Source organism: Solea senegalensis, linkage group LG17 (assembly GCF_019176455.1).
Source record: "Solea senegalensis isolate Sse05_10M linkage group LG17, IFAPA_SoseM_1, whole genome shotgun sequence".
NCBI classification, from domain to species: domain Eukaryota; kingdom Metazoa; phylum Chordata; class Actinopteri; order Pleuronectiformes; family Soleidae; genus Solea; species Solea senegalensis.
In genome coordinates this window covers 5,053,151-5,074,522 of record NC_058037.1, presented here as the reverse complement: position 1 = coordinate 5,074,522, position 21,372 = coordinate 5,053,151, and the positions used below count along the sequence as shown (strand labels likewise).

General features: G+C 41.4%; 1 protein-coding gene across 1 annotated transcript; it reads left to right on the top strand.

The window, feature by feature from the left end:
• The first annotated feature begins 8,219 nt into the window (after nucleotides 1-8,219).
• On the top strand, nucleotides 8,220-19,796 carry kcnk13b (potassium channel, subfamily K, member 13b). The gene is made up of 3 exons (XM_044049411.1): nucleotides 8,220-8,902; nucleotides 14,347-15,128; nucleotides 19,087-19,796. Exons 1-3 carry the CDS (start codon nucleotides 8,566-8,568, stop codon nucleotides 19,240-19,242), a joined length of 1,275 nt encoding a protein of 424 aa, XP_043905346.1. The 5' UTR covers nucleotides 8,220-8,565; the 3' UTR covers nucleotides 19,243-19,796.
• The last annotated feature ends 1,576 nt before the right edge of the window (nucleotides 19,797-21,372 follow it).

The window sequence follows — 21,372 nt, the reverse complement described above, 5'->3', positions numbered from 1 at the left end:
CACTCTGCTGCATGTAATATGATATGAATCAGAGCAGCAGCAGCAGCAGCATCGTCGTAAACCACCTGTACGTGCGAGGGACAGGTGTGTCTCCGAGTGGCTAAATGTCAAGGTATAAATGTGAGACACCGGTGAAGACGGAGGACGGATCAGACAGAGGACAGGCACGGAGACAAAATGTCAAGACAAACACAAAAGTCTATTTAGCATTCAAGGTTCTCCCTGTAAAATCATCCTGGCACAATATTGACTGTCTGAGGCGGCGCACCGTGTATGCTCTCGTGCATTTAACAGTTGTTTATATACAGTACTTTGTAACCTAGTCTTAGTTACTATGGTGACGCCTTGCTCAGCAGATAAATGAGAGAGAGAGAGAGAGGTGTTTGCCGAGCATGTGTCTGCCAAAACTCATATGAGTCTTATGCTACAGCAGTGATACAGCACTACTAGTGATACTCACCATCCAGTTACACTCATGTATTATTTTCTGTCTGGCAGAATAACACTTTGTACAGTTATTTCAGTTCAAGCACTGGATGAATGAATGAATGAACACAACAAGACAGTCTGTACTTCTGACTGGATTTACGTGAAAGGAGTGAAGTGAGAGTATTTCACCGTCTGTCTGCCTGTCTGTCTGTCTGTCTACCTTGAACCGTGTGCATTTGCCACATGTGATTTCCACATCCCTTTGTCCTGCACTTCATCTACACACACACACACAACATGACTGCGTAGGCTGGAGTTTAGATAGATGTAAAATAAGACTCTCTGTTACACTACACTGAAGTTTAATTTATTACTGTTGGTTTAAAACTCAAAATAAATAAATAAATAATAAAAATAAATAAATAATCCCTGACCTAAATAAATCCACCTACTGTATTCTGGGACCGATAAACCTCAGCTCCACTGTGCTAAGACCAACTAATGCATTGTTTTGTTAAGCAAATTCCCTTTGAGGTTTAAAATCCAGATGAAAGGGTGGAATTTTCGCCTTTGCACTCATTACTACTAATATTTTATAACATTGCCTAACAACCACAACTTTCTTGCACACAGAGGTCAAAGGTTAGGGTCAGTTACAGAACAACTATCCCCGCAGCCACTGGAGCTCATGTTGAGATCCAACGTCTCGCTCGGGGACGATTCAGCAGTGCGGACAACTGTAAACCCATGAGCTTCAATTAAAAACAAGGTACTGATTTAGAAAGTCGTCATTTTGTGAATGTGTGTGTGTGTGTGTTTGTGTGTGAAGGATTAGAGCACTGGCACTAATGACGCTGCTTATGAAGTCGGGTTAAACGAGGTGAAGTGCCCACTTACTGATACAGAGGCTGATGACAAATGGCTGTGACCTTGGCCGGCAGCTAATGGCTCAGTCACGGTCACCAGTCGTGAAACCGCGGCAGTCATCACATCCAGGTGTTCGTTCGGTGCGCACTGAAGGAAAAAGAGAGGCAGGTTTGTGAGGAAGTTAGAGAGGTTCTGTTGCGAGTGTGTTCACAAAACATACGGATGCTCAGCTCATGAATAACCCCTAAGGCTATTTGAATATTTCCACTGTATTTCCATGGAAACTGATCTCTCATGGAGGAACACACACACACACATACACAACAGTAAATTATATCTTACATTCAGCATCTTATATTATAAATTAATGTATTCTTGGCAGGATTTGGACCATTAATCAAATAAGGACACTCAAAGTTAGAAAATCTTTTGTAAGTTTTACTTTAGGACTGTATGACAGGATTTATGACAAAATCCACAATTAATAAATGCATGTTCTTCCTCCATGTGATACACAGGTATATATATACATATATATACACACATATATATATATATATATATATATATATACTGTATATATACATACATACATATATATACATATATATACACACTCACATATATACAGATATATATATATACATACATATATATATATATATATATGTATATATACATATATATATGTATATGTATGTGTATATGTATATATACATATATATATGTATATATATATATATATATATATATATATATACACACACATACATATACATACATACATACATATATATAAAAAGGTGAAGATGTTGGTCCTTTCCATGAGAAAAGTAGTTAAATACAATAAAATTCATCACATGCAGACTACTTTTGTAGACCACACTGCACCACTGCATCCATATACTGTACATCAGGGTTTATTTTGCTTTTTTTTTTTGTTGTTGTTAAAATGTCTTCTGATGCCGAGTTCACACAAGACACAATTTCCAGTCCCCGCTGTTCACTTTGCGAAGTCACAATCAGCATTGTGTCAACGTGATTCAAGGACAGCGGCTCTGGAGACTTGTTAATGCCTCCCTGATGTGGATATACTGTATAATCAGAGCCTGAGAAATCACAGATAAGGACAGGGTGAGAATCGCTGGAATCTGAAGAGGAATATAACAATATTAATATAAATAGTAATATTATATGATTCAACAGCGAGAAGAAGAGCAAGAAAGGGGAAAAAGAAATAAAGACAACTGAAATCTTCCGTTTTTTTCCACTATATTTTTTTGTCTTTTAATGTAAACTATCCAATGTTGTACATTAATGACTTATTTAGTAAATGCATGTAAAAACAGTAACAAACATTTGCCACTGAATGTTGTTAGTGTAAAGTAAACAATAGTTGTGGTGATGATGTGGACATAAACTCGATGTTCCCTTTTCATTCTATTCACAGTTATTGTGTATCATTTCAATTTTGACAATTACCGCTTCTTCTCTGAGCCTAACATGCTCATTGTTACATTTACTCTCCCAATTATTATTATCCATTACAAAAGCAGTTTTTTTACTATCAATTCTAGCAACATAATCTCTTTGAACCAGTTCAGATTCAGATTAAAAGGCAGTGGATTCTGGATTCAAACCTGGAGAATGCCAGGTTTGGCACGCAAGCTCTACAGCACTCGCTGACCACTGACCTATGGTGTGATGCCCCCCTGTTGCTGGTTACTCATGTAATGAACTCACAGTGACGCCAAAGACTCATGATCACATGACAGCACACCAAGTACTGTCGGATTGGGTAAACAGTAGTATGGTGACTCCAAACGCTAAACTTTCAAACTCGTAGTCGTCACACTGAACAGACCCTGACTCGAGTGACATCTCTGGAGGCAGATATGTGGAGTTTGAGGAGCCACAAAGGTTTTTTTTAAATTGCTTTTTCTTCACATGGATTGATGCTTGCAAACACCCAGGCCGTGAAGGCCGTATCCACAGACACACAAATAAATTTAGAACATTTTAAACTCTTTGGTCACACTTGTTTCATAGAGAAATTGTTTGTTTTTTTACACACTAACTCACAACTTCTTCTGACAGTCAAACATAAACATTTAGACACACATTTGGCTTGCACTGTTTGTGTTTTGTTGTATAAAGTCATCGCTATCTGTCTTTGCGTTACCTTGTCTGCGGTACTTTCAAACCTCACTTCCTGGTTCAGCCAAAAGATGCAGCTGAGGGTGGAGCCTGGTTTTACAGAGACCCAATAAATGGATCGTACCAAGAGATGCATTAGAATGGGGGTGGTGGTGGTTCATTGTATGAGGTTTTAGCAAGTTGCCAGTCACAAATGTAATATTTTGGACAGCCATTTTCGTTGTTTTTATTTTGTTGTTGTTGTTTTTTATGAGACAGACCATATTTGAAAGGATAGGATTGGGACTGACGGAGATCTTGTCCAATGCGTGTCCACCTACATGATGCACCTGTGTCCACACTCTATAGACCCTTTCGAGAGCTACGTCACAGAAGTGTGTGCGCGCAGTTTGGGGTCAGAAAACACACTCAAACCATTCACTTGTACAACAGTCCAACACATAAGATGCCTACTTCCCTACAGGAACCCAATCTTTTATGGTAGCTAGTACTCATTTATTTAGGGATTATTTTTATTTTTGTCCTTAATCGGCAACAAAAGAACATATCCAGAATTATTCGGTGGAGAACCGTGGACATACATGCTCTTTCCTTACCTGTTATGACGTTTTCTGACCCCAAAGGCTTGGGATGTTTGTATACAAACTGGCTAGTTTTGCAACCTCTGAAGTCGCCCCCCGATGGTTGTTCAACAGAATACAAGTTCTAGACACTTCCACTGTTCAGACCAAGCGACTGCATCCATTTTTACGTTAAAACTATATGGATTATAATCCTTGTCTGTGTTCTCCTCTATGCACACAACCTGTGCGACGTGCAGTGCATGTACGAGACCTTATCGACAACGCAGGGCTTGTGTTTTAAGGCTCTTTTTCTCTGACAGGAAAAATAAGCAGTGAATGAGAGACAGTATACAATAACACAGAAAAAAAACAACAACAGAAAAAGCATTCCTGTAAATGTAGCAGCTTTGTGATAAAGAATGATTGCTGTGATGTGAGCCATTCTATGGGAAATTGTGCCAATTTTCTATAGATTGCGATAACTGTGGCTAAAATGAGGCCAAGGCTGGAGGAGGCTTAGAGACGACAGCAACTGTAGGTGACAGCATCAAAGCCACATGAACGGGCAACACGCTGATGATCTGTGTCCACGCATAAATAAAGAAATTACACGTATGCACTCTCATGCTTGTGAATGCCCACAATTAACGCCTGTAATCAAGGCCACGTATGCACAATCATGCATTCATATGCAGAGTACATATGTTAGAAATGAATGTTTGTTTTTTTTTGTCGTATGCTGATGTACAGTATCACACTATGATCTCTTTAACTAGTCTGCGGTTTACAGTCTATTGATGAAAAAGTTACGGAATCACAGGGAAGCTCAATATCTACCCTTTCTACCTTGATTTACACCAATAATAAAACCACCACAAATCAATACAAGCAGCACGCCATGAACAAAATAACAAATTAACCTTATTTTTATAAGCTGCAGATGGAAAAAGAGTTCTAGTTTCAGCCAGTAAAAGCTTATTATTGCACAAATATGAGGAACTGTGTTGTCCGCAGGTATAAACTTAGCACGAAAAGTAAGGACATTTGTGTTGTGGTGGATTATTTCTTTGTTGGCAATTGGCAAACCGTTGGAAAGCCTGTTTATTTCTCTTGAGCAGCAAATCTTGCCAAATCTTCTCAGCTTATTCTGCTCTCAGCTCTTGTTTGGTGTCGTTTATTGGAGTGCATGATTGAAGTCTGAAGAAACAAGACGTACTGGCAATTTAACAATTTATTCATTTAACAAACAGGGGCCTCGTTAGGATGTGGAAGAACCTTCCACAGCAGCCACAACAACCTGGCACTTCCGCCTCATGCTGGTCACCAGCTTGGTCTCATACTGCTGTGGGATGGCATCCCATTCTTCAACTGGCAACATCCTTTAAAAATGTGGCCTCATTTAAAAAGGGGAATAAACAGGCTTTCCAATTTTACAAGATTTATTGCCAAGACTCATTGTCACAACAAAGAAATAATCACCCAAAGACAAATTTCCTTACTTTTTGTGCTGGGTTTATTTCCTGCTTTGCTGCTCCTACTGCATATAGGACATTAAACCACAGTGAAGCAGGACTTACCACAAAAATAATTTCATTTCAACACGTGGAGCATGTGGGGCGCTGGAGTTTACAGCCTCCACAGTTGCTAAGCAAGCAGCGCCCGACACAAATCTTAACAAAAGTAGACAAACTCAACATCCCTGGTCCCACAGGGGAAAGTAATGAAATAGTTATTTGCTTGGAAAAAGAAAGAACGTATTATTATACAACTGCGAGGCAAAGGACACATCACTCACACGTTATTTTTTTTTTCCATCCACTGCTTTTAAAGCTTGAAAAATGAAAACAAGATATGTGACGGGGGCAGGTGTGTGTGTGTGTGTGTGTGTAGAAGCTGTCACGCTTTGATTAAAAAAAGCAGCACACTTTGAGTCAGCCGTTTTGACAATGGGTGAACAGAAGCTGATAGTGTTGGCTCAGGGAATAGAAGCTAAACAGAGGAGTATTGAGCTCTAGTACAGTATTGTTAAGTACAGCATAGTGACTTATTTTTCAATAGAAAACATCATTAAGTGTTTTTACACTTAATAGTTTCATTTATCAGCAGCCACTTCAGACCCATATCAGCACAACGCTCACATTAAGGCAACATTAATCCACAAATAATTGCCAGCCAAATATCAATACTTAGCTGTTCAGATCCAGTGGCCCAGTCTATTAACGGGTCACAGTGTGACTGCAATCAGGCTGTAAGTAATATGATACGCAGCAAACGTTGTGTTGTTGTGCGTCATAATTGCTCCTATGAACACGTTTCATGGCTACTGTAATAACGTCTTGTGCTTGTTGCTCAATGATACTACTCTCTTATTTACTGCACCTCTCCATCATGACAAAAAAACAGGTGCATCAACATTTATGAACATTAAACATTTACAGATATCAGAAGATACTGGTTTTTTTTACTATTTTCCTTTCCCTATTTTAAGAGGATTTCATTCATTTTGGGTAGTGCTTCCATCCTTGCACGGCAAAAGGGTGAAACATGGAAAGAAGTGCTGGAGGACACAAGATTTTGTTGGTCTCAAAATCACACTGTGAAGGTCTCTTCTCTGAGTCACATTCCTACTAGGTTGTCTTTGTCCCTGTAGAAGACGAAACATTAAAATAAAATAAAAGATAAAAACTCGAACTTCACGTCCTAAATGCAACAAATAACATCAGTAATGAGAATATTTTGTCACTGACTACAGCTGCTACTGTTCCAATAAAGTACATTTGATGTAGACGAGGAGAAGCTGTGTGTTTGAAGATGTTAGGTTAGGTAAGTTAGATGTAAAATGTAAAGCCTATTCATTTATAGGCTGCTTTGTCTGGGTAAGCAGTCGTGACATTATCTTTTATATTGATCATTCTGAGCTCAAATACAGATCGTTATATACCACTTTGTCAACACGTATGCGTGCAACAAACAAAAATAAATGGTTGGTTGGTTGTTGTTGGTGGTGTTTTATGGCAGTTGGTTTGTCTTCTACTTCTTCTTCAGTGTTTTGACAGTTGGAATAAATCATAATTTCTTATTCTTATTCTTCTTTGTCATCTTTGCCTCTTCGCCTGCTCTTTTTCTTGTTTAATGACGTGCCAACTGCCGTTAAAACACCACTGCCAACCAAGCAACCAAGCTGCCTTTGGAGGGAAGAGGAATTATAAATGAATATAATACTAAGAAAAAAAACCAGATGGATTGTAACATAACATAAATGTGTATTTATGTTAGGCAGCTACAACAATTATTCCAAAGAAGAAGAGGAGGATTCTGTGAGCCCAGTCTCCTCATTTAGATAATCGACTGTAAAAATAGAGCAATCATTAAATAGAATAATGAGATGTTTTACTGTACCTTTTAATGCTTCATGTTATTTTAAATAATCAAATTAACCGCTGAATGTGTTATAACTTTGTAGTCATTGACTGAATTCTATGAAAAGTCTTACATTCATACAAACCCAAATTTCAAAGACTTGAAAATTGTGATTTGGCCAATTTTGCAGACTGCCCTTCAAAACTATTTAACTATTTGTAACCAGTGGCTCCTTTCATCTCACTTCCTGGGTTTCAATGTGTAAACCAGTTAGTGGTGTGTTTTTAAATTTTCTGTTTAAATGTTTTGTTTCTGAATTCACTCAACTAACAGTTTACAGAAATAAAACAAAACTCCTCTGCTAAGTCAAGGCTCTGTCCGTGGTGCTGAAACGGCCTTGCCCGCGTCTTTGTGTTGAACCTCCCCAACATTACAAGAATAGATTTTTGTTGTCCCTCTAATCCTGAATAATTTATTTCCAAACGTGGCTCCGCGGATGACATTTGCTCACTTTGTCCCCGGGCATAAGCGTAGGCCGGAGCATGAATCCCTCATCAGAGCACGGAAAGGTCAAGTGATATTGATCTCACAACGCAAACTCGAGCAGTATTGTCAGAATCAAACCTCCGAAGCGCGTGGAAGAACCAGGTCGAACATCTCCGGGGTCAGTCTTGCGCTTGTGTGCTGCCTTTGACAAGGTTAAATCGATTCACAACGAGTAATTAGTTGATTTGATTACACAGACTAAATTCACACACATGATTGTAGACAATCCGCTGTGCGTAAAACGCGCGCTCTTGGGTGGAGACTTCTTTGGAGAGGCAGGCTCACAGAGCGCAACAGCGCAACAGCCTGCATCCACAGGTTGCTGCGCGGATCCCTTCGCTCTCTGAGCGTCTTGGCAACACAGAACTGAACGTACAGACACTCGTTGGAGATGAACAGAGAAGTCCTTTAACGGCGCGTTTGGCTGAACGCGTTGGATTGTACGGATGCGTACTTGCAAAAATGACAAATCCACAGTAAACGCCTCGACTATTCCGCACCTGGACACTTGGAATTGTGATGCGCTGGACTTTTCAGATGTGAAAGTCTTTGTTCAGGTGTCTCCATAGGATTGCGTTCTCTTTGGGAGCACCATGCCACACGTCCCTCACTGCAACTGCACCGCGGCGACAACGGCAGCATAATGGCATGTAGGAGCGTCTGCTGCTGCGGTTCGAGTCCTATCAACGAGGACAACGCGAGGTTCCTGCTGCTGGCGCTGTTCATCGTCATCTATCTCTTCTGTGGGGCCGCGGTTTTCTCCGCGCTGGAGCAGCCCAAGGAGCGAGAGGCGAAGGAGCGCTGGGCGCAGAGGTTCGAGCATTTCAGCCTCAAGTACAACCTGAGTAAGGAGGACCTGAAGAAGTTCCTGAGGAACTACGAGGAGGCGAACGTGGCCGGGATCCGCGTGGACACGATCAGACCTCGGTGGGACTTCACGGGCGCTTTTTATTTCGTGGGAACTGTGGTGTCAACCATCGGTGAGATGAAGACGCGAGCATTTCAGAATTCATGTTAAACTGCAGCTTCTCAGTCAGCTCTAAGAAAAGCACGTTTAAAACTACATTTCACCTGTTCTTAATGGATATAGAATAGATTTAGGTGGAAAAACAGCAACAAATCAGTTTGGCAACTCTATGACAGCAGCATCCTTGATGAAACCCTGAATGTGTGTTTTGTCTCTATATCAAAGCCATTCTTTTTACCTTTAATAACAAACATTCCAAAGTCCTTGATGATGACTGACAGTTGACATGGTGACCATGGTGACAGAGCACTGTCAAGCCTATGACTGATCTCATTTTACGTGAATGTTTGTTTAAACTTCATTCATTCATTGTAATTCATTGTAGTTCATTATTACTAAACAAGATTCTTATTAGCATCTACTTCAGTCTTCATCCGGCACATCACTCCACGATCGCTGACTGTACTATCACAACACCAGCTGATCTCGTGCAGAATGAAAGAGGCCACTGATTTTTAAGGCACAATGCGTCACATCTTTGATCTCACAGATGACAGGCACATTCATCTTAGCCGCTGCTGCTGCAGATACTGTACACTCTCTACATCCTGCCTGTTACTTTTAAATCCAGCTCTCTGAAGAGAAACAGAGCTCGTTAATCAATCATTCACTGCCTGCAGTCTAAAGAAGTCCTTATATCCTCTTCATCTTCTTTTTTATCGGGTGCTTACATATCTCCGTTTCTGGACTATATAACATATAGAGAACGCACCTCACAAACATGATCAGTTTTGGATGAGTACATTGAGTTCCTCCGATGGTTTCTTTCATGATCCAGACTTGGAGTCATGAGGTCACAACCTAATTATTTGAAAGGCTGGCAATTGAGGACCAGAAAATTCATATTCCAGTTAGAGATGTTCCGATACCATTTTTTTCCCTCCCGATACCGATTCCGATACTCATGCTGTTGTTATCGGCCGATACCGAGTACAGATACCGATACCAGTGTGTGATACCATTTATTTTATATTTATTTTTAAATTGAACAGTATAAAAAACAGTAGTGCAACAGCAACTTAAATACATATAGGAATAATTATAAAAAAAAAACTAATTGAAGTGCAGCCATTATGTACTAAAATAAAAAGGCATTTAAATCTTTAAATAGTGTAGTATTGTGGTATCGGATCGGTGCCAGGACTCCAGTACTCGCCGATACCGATACCAGCATTTTCGGCAGTATCGGAGGCTTTTCCGATACTGGTATCGGAATCGGAACAACTCTAATTCCAGTATTTATTTTTAGGATGAGTGGCAGTATTTGATGCATGGCATTTTTATACTTTGTACAAAATGTTCCGCTTTAACTCACACTACCGTATGTGAGATGTCACAGGCACGTCGACGAAAATACTGTGAACAAAATAAAACACCTAACGTGCTATCCTTTCCAGTTTAAGAAGCACAGCTGAGCAAATCAGAAAAATGACAACAATCCGAACCTCTCTGGAGGTTTTTGCATCTGGTTTTGGCTGTGGAGAGCAGATAGGAGCTGTTGTTAAACACAACACCAAATACCAGGCCATTGACTGACCCACTCACTCTGGGCCCAGTGTCAGTCCACCATTTGAGAAACACTGCTCCAGTGAATAGCAAAAATAGCAGCTTCATTGTAAGATTGAAAATATCCTCGTTACAATACACATTTTACTGCGAAGGTTAATGCGAAGATTGGAAAACACCACACCTACATGTGTTGTGTTAGTTATTCACAGTCAGAGCACTTCTGCTGCTTGGATGAGCATGACACTGCCTGCCCAGATGAATCATCAGACAAACGGATGATTAAAGTTCAATAATACGCTGCAATAATTGCTTCTAAAAATCCAAACACAGAATACTGGGGGGGAAAAAATGGGAAATATGCAACCATGATTGAATATCTGAGGCGGCTGAATGCAGATGAATGTGGTTCATTCTGTATTAATAATGTCATTTTCCACTTATGCTGTAGGTTCTGTTACTCCATATCTTTGTGGATTGAATTAACATTAAAGTCAGTCTTTTTTTTGTGGCTGATGAGAGTACATCAAGTGCGGCACTGGAAGAAACTTGGGTCAGCTTTGCAACCATGGTGACGTGCTTTGTTGACAAATTTAAAGGCAAAGCGTTGTTGCCATTGAAAGTCACTGAACTGCAAATGACTTCTTCTTGAAAACAGAAGAGGCCATGTCTCATTTGTAGTGCAGTGTTTATGCAAATCGGCCATCACGCCAAGCTGATGTAAAACACACACACACACACACAAAAGAAAACCTTGACCACAACAAAACATGCTTGAAAACTTCCCTGTTTTCCATATTGTGATAAGCTAAACTCAATGGCTGATTTAACTAATCCTAACCCTGTTTATTCCATGTTATTCCACAAATCAGCCCTTCATATTTTACTCTTTTAAATATTTGAACTAATGAAACAAATGGCATGGACAAAAATGATGGTTTCTTTCATATTTCATTGCTCAACCCCACAGCAATCACTGCCACTTTTAGTAACACAAAAAACTTTTGCATCTGCCAACAGTTTGGCCCAATTTGGAGCAAACTGTTCTAGCTGTCTCGGGTATTTTCAGATTTTCCCATAGATGTTCAATAGGATTAAGATCAGGACTCATCGTGGAAAAAGAATAACTGAGACTAAGACTGATCTTTTGAACAGTGTAGTGTACAAATTCAAGGCCGCCTGTCCTAGATTTAGCAAAGAAGCACTAAAACATGACCAAGCCCCTTCCCTGTTTTAGTTTGTATGGTGTTCTTTTCTTTAATAACTTAATTTTTCCTGTCCATGAACATAGAAGTGATATGATGACGTCAGTCCAATGATTAGGTCAAATGTAAGTCTGACTTGTCATTTAGTACAAACGTATGTTTCTTCTAATCTGAACTATTCAATCTTTCATTCAAAAATGACAAATTTAACAGGTGTGTTGGTTTAAAAAACGTGAATTTGAACCAGACAGTGTCTTGGAACTACTCTTTGACTCAGTTCATCTTTTCTTCCCTCCAGAGCACAGGAACGCAGCATCAGCAACTTTCTGTGCTTTTCGGTGATGCTGCGTTTTTGGGATACTTGTTCAATTGACAGCGTGATGATGAAAAACAATATAAAATAAAATAAGATCCACCGTGGCAATTTGCAACCCTTTCTGTCGCCACTGTTCAAACGCAGCACCTGCAACCGACACCTGTTGTTGGCGCCTTTTCTGTCATCACGTTGCTGCAACTGTCACTGTTGGATTTAGCAAGCTAGCATAAGCTCTGGTGTTGTCTTCTGAGCATGTGCAAGTATAGTGTGCATGAAGAGCGGTACGTGCATAAGGGGGAGGGGGACAGATGGCAGTTTGATTGATGAATCAGGATCCAATTCATTATTTCGGGCCGTTCAATATGATTGGATGGTGTTTTTACAGGCCTGACATTTTTCATTTTTGTGACAATGTATTAATTAATTGGTTACAATCGGGGTTTGAAGAGGATTTTAAGCAATGCAGTAAAAGATTCTCCAGAAAATAATCTCCCAGCTCACTTTTAATCTACTGTCTGGGCCACATGTCAATGCCGGCGGGCCATTTTTGGCCCACGGGCCGCCAGTTGCTGACCACTGATGTAGTATCTGTTCAGGGAGAATGACACATTGTGTCTGTTTGCTGCACATGTACCAACAAATGTGTCCACAGCTGTAGCTCACAGACTCAAAAGGGACATTGGCATCGTTGTTACATAACTGCTCAGTGGATATTGAATAAGCCTCCTCGAAAAGAAATGCTCAGCTTATTGATTTACCTGATTCAAGTCAGGACTGTGTTGCACAACTTGGTGCCTTTGTTCCACTCACACAGACACAGGTGTTGCACAGACACAGTCACACACACTCTTGTCTCACATGAGCTGTGTGTTTTATGCTTTAACGACACATCATATCACTTGTGAGGAAAAACACATCCGTGATGTCCTGCTCATTTAGTTTTATCGCCGTGTTTGAAAGGAAAACTCCAGCTCAATAAGCACCTGGGAGAATCAATTTTGATGCCGAGGTAATCAAAGCCGCCACAAGAAGCCTGAATGCCTGTGGTGGAGCGGCAATTAGACATGATGCGGAGTGCGTTCTTCATGGCGCGCGACTCTGTAACGTTAAAAGAGCTCTCTCTCAGGTTGTAAGAGAATTTACAGCCACTGTGCTTGTAAACAATCAGATATGAAATTGTGGTTGCCATGAGAACACTAATGTTGGAGTTGTCAACTAGGTTATGAATGTAATAAACTAAAAAAAAAAAGAAAAAAGGGAAAGCAGACAGGCGGCAGACATTGCTTCATTGAGCTTTTAGTGTTAAATGGGGGGTGAAAAGTAGGAAAAGATGTCTCTCTTTGACAGCCATTTTGTTCCCCTGCACGTCCTCAGGAGACAAAGATGTCTCACACACCAGTTATTCTCAGTGTAAAATCAGTTGAATTAGTCTTAACCTTTGGAAAATACAAGAGAAAGACCTCAGTGAAGCTGTCAGGGGCCAAATACCAGGAGGGAATACGATGAAATGACAAGCATGCACGCACACACCTGCAATCACACCTACAAACACACACACACACACACAACATTGGCACTAAATGCAGTGATGTGTTCAGACTGAAAACACCCCGGCTCTTTAAGTGTGTGTGCGAGTGCATCACCAAAGGCAACTCCTGTGGATTGCGTCACGCTGCACTTTTCAACTTCAAGAAGAAGAAGATCATTATTTTTAACGCGAGTTTAGTTTAAAAGGTGAACTAAAGCAGCTGGAGGTAAATGAGCATCCTTTACAAATAATCCATTCATTTACCTGGTATACTAAAATGTTTGAAGGCTCTAACCAAGATAAACGCATTGCCCTAATTTGAGAAATGCTTAAGTTCTCTCTCTTGGTTCAAATTTAATTGGACGAATGGAGGACCAGAGAAACTGGGCAGCCCTGGATCATTAAAGGAATAGTTCATATCGGAGCCAGCCTAGAACATAGAGGCTTGCTATCGTAGCTGACAGTGGGGACATAAGAAAAAAATATATTTTAGCCACTTCTTCTCTCTAAAAATCAATGTCTGCTTGCGTCTGTGATATTTCAAGAGAACAGTATATTCATTGCTTCATCTCATCGTAACACAGCCAACTGGAAACTAAAGTCTGTGTCACTTTGTAAACAGTTTACGCCGTTTGCCAAAGTCCATCGAGGAAATCTGCAGTTTTAGCAAAAAGGTAGTCAGGAGTTGTTAATCCACAGTTCGTCCTCCGTCACTAAATTCAAATGTAATAATAGACCAGCAGGTCCTGTGTCCCCGTCAACTAAAACTCCTTATTTCATTCTCATTCATTCATCTGCAAATTAACATTCTCTTAATTTAGCACTTTTTTGTGCACATGTAGGGTTTGGGATGACCACTCCTGCCACAGTTGGCGGTAAAGTCTTCCTGATGTTCTACGGTCTGCTCGGCTGCGCAGCCACCATCCTTTTCTTCAACCTCTTCCTGGAACGTGTCATTACTGTCATCGCCGTCGTGCTCAAGTCCTGCCACGAGCGACGCCATAACAAAGCCGTGCTCCCTCAGAACGGCAGGCAGGTCTCTGAGGAGAGCCGAGCTGTTGGAGGAAGTAGAGGGGGGAAAGGTGGGGACCTGGCTGGGTGGAAGCCTTCAGTCTACTGCGTCATGCTCATCCTAGGAGTGGCAGCCATCTTGGTGTCGTGCTGCGCTTCGCTTATGTTCTCTGCCGCGGAGGACTGGAGCTACTTGGACTCGCTCTACTACTGCTTTGTGGCTTTTAGCACCATCGGTTTCGGGGATATGGTGAGCAGCCAGCGGGTCGCCTACGAGGGCCACGCGACTGTGGCATACAGGCTGGGCAACTTCTTCTTCATCCTGACCGGCGTCTGCTGCATCTACTCCCTCTTCAACGTCATCTCCATCGTCATAAAACAGGTCCTTAACTGGCTGCTGAGGAGGCTGGAGGCCCCCTGCCGCTGCTGTTTCCCCAAGAGGGGTCACCACCCGCACAGACACCCTCGGCGGAACGTGGTGGCCCCGGGTCACATCCGAACCCGCCGGGACCCCTCGATCGAGACAGACGCCATGAATGAGAGCGAGACCGACACTGGGCGCAGGATGTCCGGCGAGATGATCTCCATGAAGGACTTCTTAGCAGCCAATAAGGTGAGAGCTGCAAGGCTAGAGCCGGTTGTGGTTGAACTTTTGACTTGTTCCATGTGATCACACGTGTTGTCGCTCACGGGGTATTACATGAGCAGTAGACGGAACATAATAACCTTGTAGTCATATTCACCGCAGTCATCGACTCCCTCAGCCCACACTCACTCACATCCGTTATTATAAGCTTTAATATTTCTGTGTGCATACTTAAAATTGGAACTCATTAAAAATCCTAGTAGTAATTCATTATTAGATTATTAGTAATTCAACATTAGATGTAAAAAATTCCTCTGAATACAAATGACCTCAATCCATTGCTATCACACCTTCAACAGCCCTTACAGATGCTTAGAGGTGTCAATTGTCCGCACATTTCCATAACTGCTGCCCTGCTGATGCTGAGATGAGGGAATGAGTGGTGGGTGCGCTGCTGAATGTCAAATCCACACTGGAAACTGGAAGAAAAAAAGCCTGATGAGAGAGTCTGAGGTTTTTGACTGATGAATATTAAATGGCGTGTTTCTCTCAAAAAGACGTGATTAAGCTGACATCAAACCCTTGTTACAGAAACACTGACACTCTCACTTCCTGTTGAAGTGATATTATAAAAAGCTCAACAGGGAAATGGTGCGAACCACAACTTTAATCATCGCTTTTTATGTCACCAAATGCACTGTTGCCTCAATGATTAAATCATTACAAGTGCATGCAGTGTTCAATTAAATACAGTGTGATAAAACAAAGGCAGCACAGGAACCCATACCTAACCCTAACCCTAACCCACTGGTGCCCATCTGATACTTGCCATGTTTCCACCGGCTCGACTCGCCTTGCCTCGGCACGGCAAATTTGCATTTCCACTAGCATCGTACCCTATGTGTGACGTCGTCACACTGCCGGCCACTGATTGGTCAGAGTGACATCACAGGAAGAGACGCCCACAAGAATCAATTCAAACAGTGGCGAACTGTAGATCAGTTAAAAAATAACTATCAATCCTAAAATTGTGGGTTCATCTCCAACAATTACCAGGAAAATGTCTAAAAACTCTTTAACAGAGGAGTCTGGTGTATTTAGTGATCATGGGCGGCATCACAAACCCTGCCGCTGTATTTCAGTGCTCAGGTCATCGTGGGAACAAATAGTACTGAACTAACAGTTTTAATTAACTGATTCTAATGATTCCTTTACACTGAAAACAAGTGCTTTACGAGTCACTAGTCACTCGTTTGTGTCGCGTATAAAACAAAGTCACCACAGTTTCATGCAGCCGTGCAGTGATGACTCCGCCCACATTGAGTAGGTACTATTTTGTTGTGGAAAACCAACCTAAACCGTACCGGGCCGTAGTGGAAAAGGGCCATTATTGTGGGAACTAGCCCAATATGGGTCAAAAGAGATATCACGTAAAGGCTTCACTAAGAGCTAACTAAAACCTGACTTAAGATACAGTATATGTAAACACGTTAGTCCGAGCCTTTACGGCAAAAAGACATACGTTCACAACCCGGTCAGAACAAAAGCATCAGTATGTCGTTTGCATGTTCTCCTCATGTGTGCACAAGTTTTATCCAGGTTCTCTCAGAGGTGAATTGAGTAATTGATTAATTGAGTATGAATGATTGTCTCTGTGTGGCCCTGCAATTGACTGGCAACCCGGTCCTATGTCAGCTGGGATTGGCACCAGCGGCCCTGCATATCTTGTGCATGATAAAGCGGTAGGCAATGAATGAATTAATGAAAGAATAAAATAATGTTAGTAAATGGTAAATGGTCTGTATTTATATAGCGCTTTCCTAGTCTTTGACGACCACTCAAAGCTGCTTCACACGACAGTTTTGCCATTCACCCATTCACACACATTCACTCTCACTTTCATACGGCGCATCCTATGTGCGGCACAGACGTCAGGAGCCTGGAATTGAACCCACAACCTTCAAGTTTCGACTAAAATTGTACTAAATCAAATTTCTCAAAGTCGGACTACCCAGATAATGGGTCAAATTATTCCTGCATGTTCACGTTCAGTGGGAATAAAGGAAGAAGCTGGTGCACACAAGAATAAGAATAACAGTGACAAAATCCAGACTGCGGTCAGAGCACCACCTAGTGTAGTGGAGGTGGACACACCATTATTTATTAAACTGCTTGTATACGTGCAAACATACTAGAGAGTGAGGGCTGTGCATCAGCATAGTTGTCACCCAGTGTAGTAGTTTTGTTTCAAAGTGATTGAAACGGACTGATTTTGGAAGTCAAGATTGTGAAATCAGTCACAGAAAAGTGGTATTGAGCCACGCCTATTTAGTAACCTGATGAAAATGACGTTAACCTGTTTCTATCACATAAGGAAACACAGTTTGGAGTACCTCAAAGATCAGGTTTAAACGACAAGGACGTCACATGGGGGGGAGGGCTTTGCTGAAAAAGAGTAGGTAACCGTGGAGATAAACTACCAACATATGCTAGGATTTAGATCACTGACCTCCCTAACACCGATTTAAAATCACTCAACCTCACAGGACCTGAATTCAAATGGGTCCAACTTTCATGCTTGATCACAAAAACTCAAGGCTGTTTCAGCCTTAGAAGTGAGTAGACACATCTCAGCCTAAGGCTTCGTGTATCTGTGACAAGTGACAGCAAATTTGCTGTAGTGCTGTCCCATCTGCCTGTAGAGAGGTATGTAATTCCAGACTTCTGACTGGCCAGTAATGTCGTTTGACACAGGAGACGTCTGAATTCACCCCGAAGGAAACATAATGTTGAGTTGTGGTTTTTGCTGAACCCAAAATAAGGACAAACCAGTGAAGCAATAAAAAATATTATCTTATATACGCAGTCTCTGTGCGGAGGTGGGCATGCTATGAAGATAGATATAAATATGCAAAACAGAGATAAAGAATTTAATAAACCAAACGGGAACATCAGGGAACGGAGCTGGAACATAATAAACTCAGACGGAGGAACTAAATACAGAAGAGAGGCTAGAGAGACAGACACACCTGAAAGTCTCATGGTTGTGGTGTCAGACATAGGAATCTGCATTCCCATCTTGAAACCTCCAGAATCATGATTTGGCTGGTGCCATGTAATCTGTACATATATATATATATATATATATACATATATATATATATCTGTCCTGTATTCAAATGCTCACTGATGTCACGTCAGAGGACAGGTCTCTAGTCTGCCTTTGCACACATGCAGCTCTAGGAAGTGTCCACATGTGTCCACAAACCACCTCCAAATGTGGTTTTTGCGCTCCGATATACAGACTGGGAACATTTGGACCTGGACCTAGCGCGACCTGCTCATGATTGGATCGCTTCAAGGCTTGCACACACAATAACGACCTTTGGAGAATGAGAAAAAGTTTTGTATCATATTAGCTTCGGGTGACAGCTGTGCTGACCGTGTGTGCTGCACAAAGATGTGCTGTATGAATGTGTGGGTGTGAATGGGTGAATGGCAAAACTGTAGGAAAGCGCTTTATAAATACAGACCATTTACCATAAAACACTTGCAAAATGGGTCCAATATGCAACTTTGAGTTAACGTTAATGTCATCGCCCCACCTTTCTAACCCTTAACCCCACTAGACGTCATGTAACAACAAGCTTTTTTTGGTGTATTTCTGTGGGAGCATTACAGCACCACATAAACTACAGCTTTGGAGTAGTTTTGTGGGGTTTTGTGTCAGATTATGTCATCTTTGTTCAAACAAATCCACACACCAAAGGAGAGAGAGAAAAGAAAGAAAAGAGAAAAATACACCATCTGCTGCTGTAACATCACACCTGTGAAATCAGATGTGCTGCCCACAAACACTATGTCGTACTCTCGTCTTGTTTCACTAAAGGTTCAAAGGTCTACGGTTACCACTTCCACACTCAAACCGCAAATACTTCCTCATCTGTTAACTTCATCATCTCCCCCCCTTCTCCCCTCTCCGCAGGTGAACCTGGCCATTATGCAGAAACAGCTATCGGAGATGGCCATCGGTCACCCGCGCCAGTCCAGCTCCAGTTCGCGGCAGAACGGATTCTCGGGAGGAGTGGGTGCCCTTGGCATCATGAACAACCGGCTGGCAGAGACAAGCGTGGACAGATAGGGGGTGAAGAGTGCACATCTTATTGTCAGATGATAAAAAAAAGGCTGAGGCAATGAGGTCAGTTTGACGCTGAACAGACGGTAAAGACAGAATTCCTGAAGAGAGATAGAGGGAGGGGGGGAAAAACAAATTGGGTAGCAGTCTGAATTTATGACTACAAAATATATCCTTCACATCGACAAGTAGTCTGTCCTCCAGCAGCTACATCTCAGCCTACTTCCGTGTTACGAACATGACAACATGAATGATGCATGATAGGTTTCCTGGAGTCTTACATCTGGATCAGACTCTAAGTGCCGGAACGTTCCCCTGTGAGGAATTCAGTTTCCATGGTGATATATTAAAAAAAAAAGAAAAAAAAAAGGCCTGTCAACAGCCCATGTATCCATGCTTTAAAGACCTGGTGCACACGACGTGTTACTTCACAACCTAAGCACAACTTCGACTCATCTGCATTACTTCACAATACCATTACTGTGACGCTGCACATGTCCATACCACGTCTATCTCTGTAAATGACGAAAAATAGCTTTAATAAAATGAGTGTTTCTTTGTCCTGTGTCGAGCGGTATTGTTTGTATTATCATCGCAGTGGAGGTAATAAAAAAGCAGCACACATGCTCACAGACAATCAATAACACTCGCATCATTCAGTGTTGCACAGCCACATTGTAACCCCCCTCTATAACCTCCCTCATAGGCACTGCTTTCATCTGTTACCATGACATAACCTGCACAAGGGACCTCATTACAAACTAAAGTGACCAATCTAAAGCTGAATGAGCAGTGCTCCGTGTCCGAAATGAAAGCTATTACGCGAGACTGCTGTTTACTTAGGGATTTGCGGGACATTATCATCGCCGTCTGCGGACATAAGGACAATTCTCTGTCAGATTAAGATAGTCTCGTCCCTCGGAGAACCATGGTTACACGAGTGTAACCGTCCGTGTAATGGGGCCGCCTTGACCTGTATGTGGTCCGTGCTGATATAAATGCAGTAAAACAAGCAGCTCTGTGTCTCCTTCAGTGCTTTGTTTTGGATTGCCAGCGAGCAGAGTAAACAAAGGGATTGTCTTTTGCAGCCAGGTATTGACAAGAAACATCACGGTTTGATAAATGCTTTAAAAACTGCATCTTTGTTTCCCGTTTTGTAAAAGCATAAAAAGATTTTTAAAGGTTCTATCTCAGGTTTGTCATCAGCTGAGCCTCATGTGTGACATAAGTGTGGCTGGAGCTGATTTATCATATGTACAGCCAGTGTAATCGCTAAAGTTCTGTCCTATCACGGCTTGCAGGGATACTGTATCTGTGACTCATCTGCTGCAAAATCAGCTCCAGTTCACAGGATGAAAGGAGGAGGAGGTGAGATCATCGCCAGATGGCACACACCATTAATTAAGCATATGCTGAGTAAAGAACAAAGGTGTGTGAAAACAAAGAAACAAGTCATATTTGATCATCTGTGAAACCCCGCCCCCCACAAAGCCAACGTCCAATCAGAGACTGATCCACTGTTAACAGGGAAGGCAAACCTATTATAAGCAGACTGCATGGGGCTGCTGTGTCACAGAAAATGAATGAATGAATGAATGAATGAATGAATGCTGCATTTTAAAACTCAAAATAGAAGTGATGGAGCATAAAAAAGTGTGTTTTGATTTACGAGTACAATGTGTTGTATTTTCCAGCTCAATATCCCTCACCCTTCCCTGTAAAGTGTGTTGGAAAACATCAAAACTCAAAAGAGGTTAAGTTTGTCCTTTGTGGGCTACTGTAGAAGTGTGGTGGCCTCTGTAGAAGGCTCCTTCTGGGTAAATGAAAAACAACAATTCATACAATCAGGAGATTGTACACTGCTTTGAAAAGTCAATCAAGTATTATTATGTTATGTTCAATAATGTTTGCCAAACTTTACACACTGGACCTTTAAATATAGTTGATGTATCTGCAGACAAACGTGGTTATTAATAACCAAAACAGCTAAGGACATTCCAATTTTGGAACTAGTGTAGGCAAAACCAATCATATGTTCATATTAATGATAATGAAATAACATTAAACCAATAACAACCATTAAAAACATAAAACAGTACATAAAAGCCAAGCTATTTACTTGTATTTATTATTACA

Excerpts from the sequence above, each read along its gene's own strand:
- kcnk13b (XM_044049411.1), top strand. The coding sequence starts at position 8,566 with ATGGCATGTAGGAGCGTCTGCTGCTGCGGTTCGAGTCCTATCAACGAG. Across the intron at positions 8,903-14,346 it reads AACTGTGGTGTCAACCATCG|GGTTTGGGATGACCACTCCT; the intron begins GTGAGATGAAGA and ends GTGCACATGTAG. Across the intron at positions 15,129-19,086 it reads ACTTCTTAGCAGCCAATAAG|GTGAACCTGGCCATTATGCA; the intron begins GTGAGAGCTGCA and ends CCCTCTCCGCAG.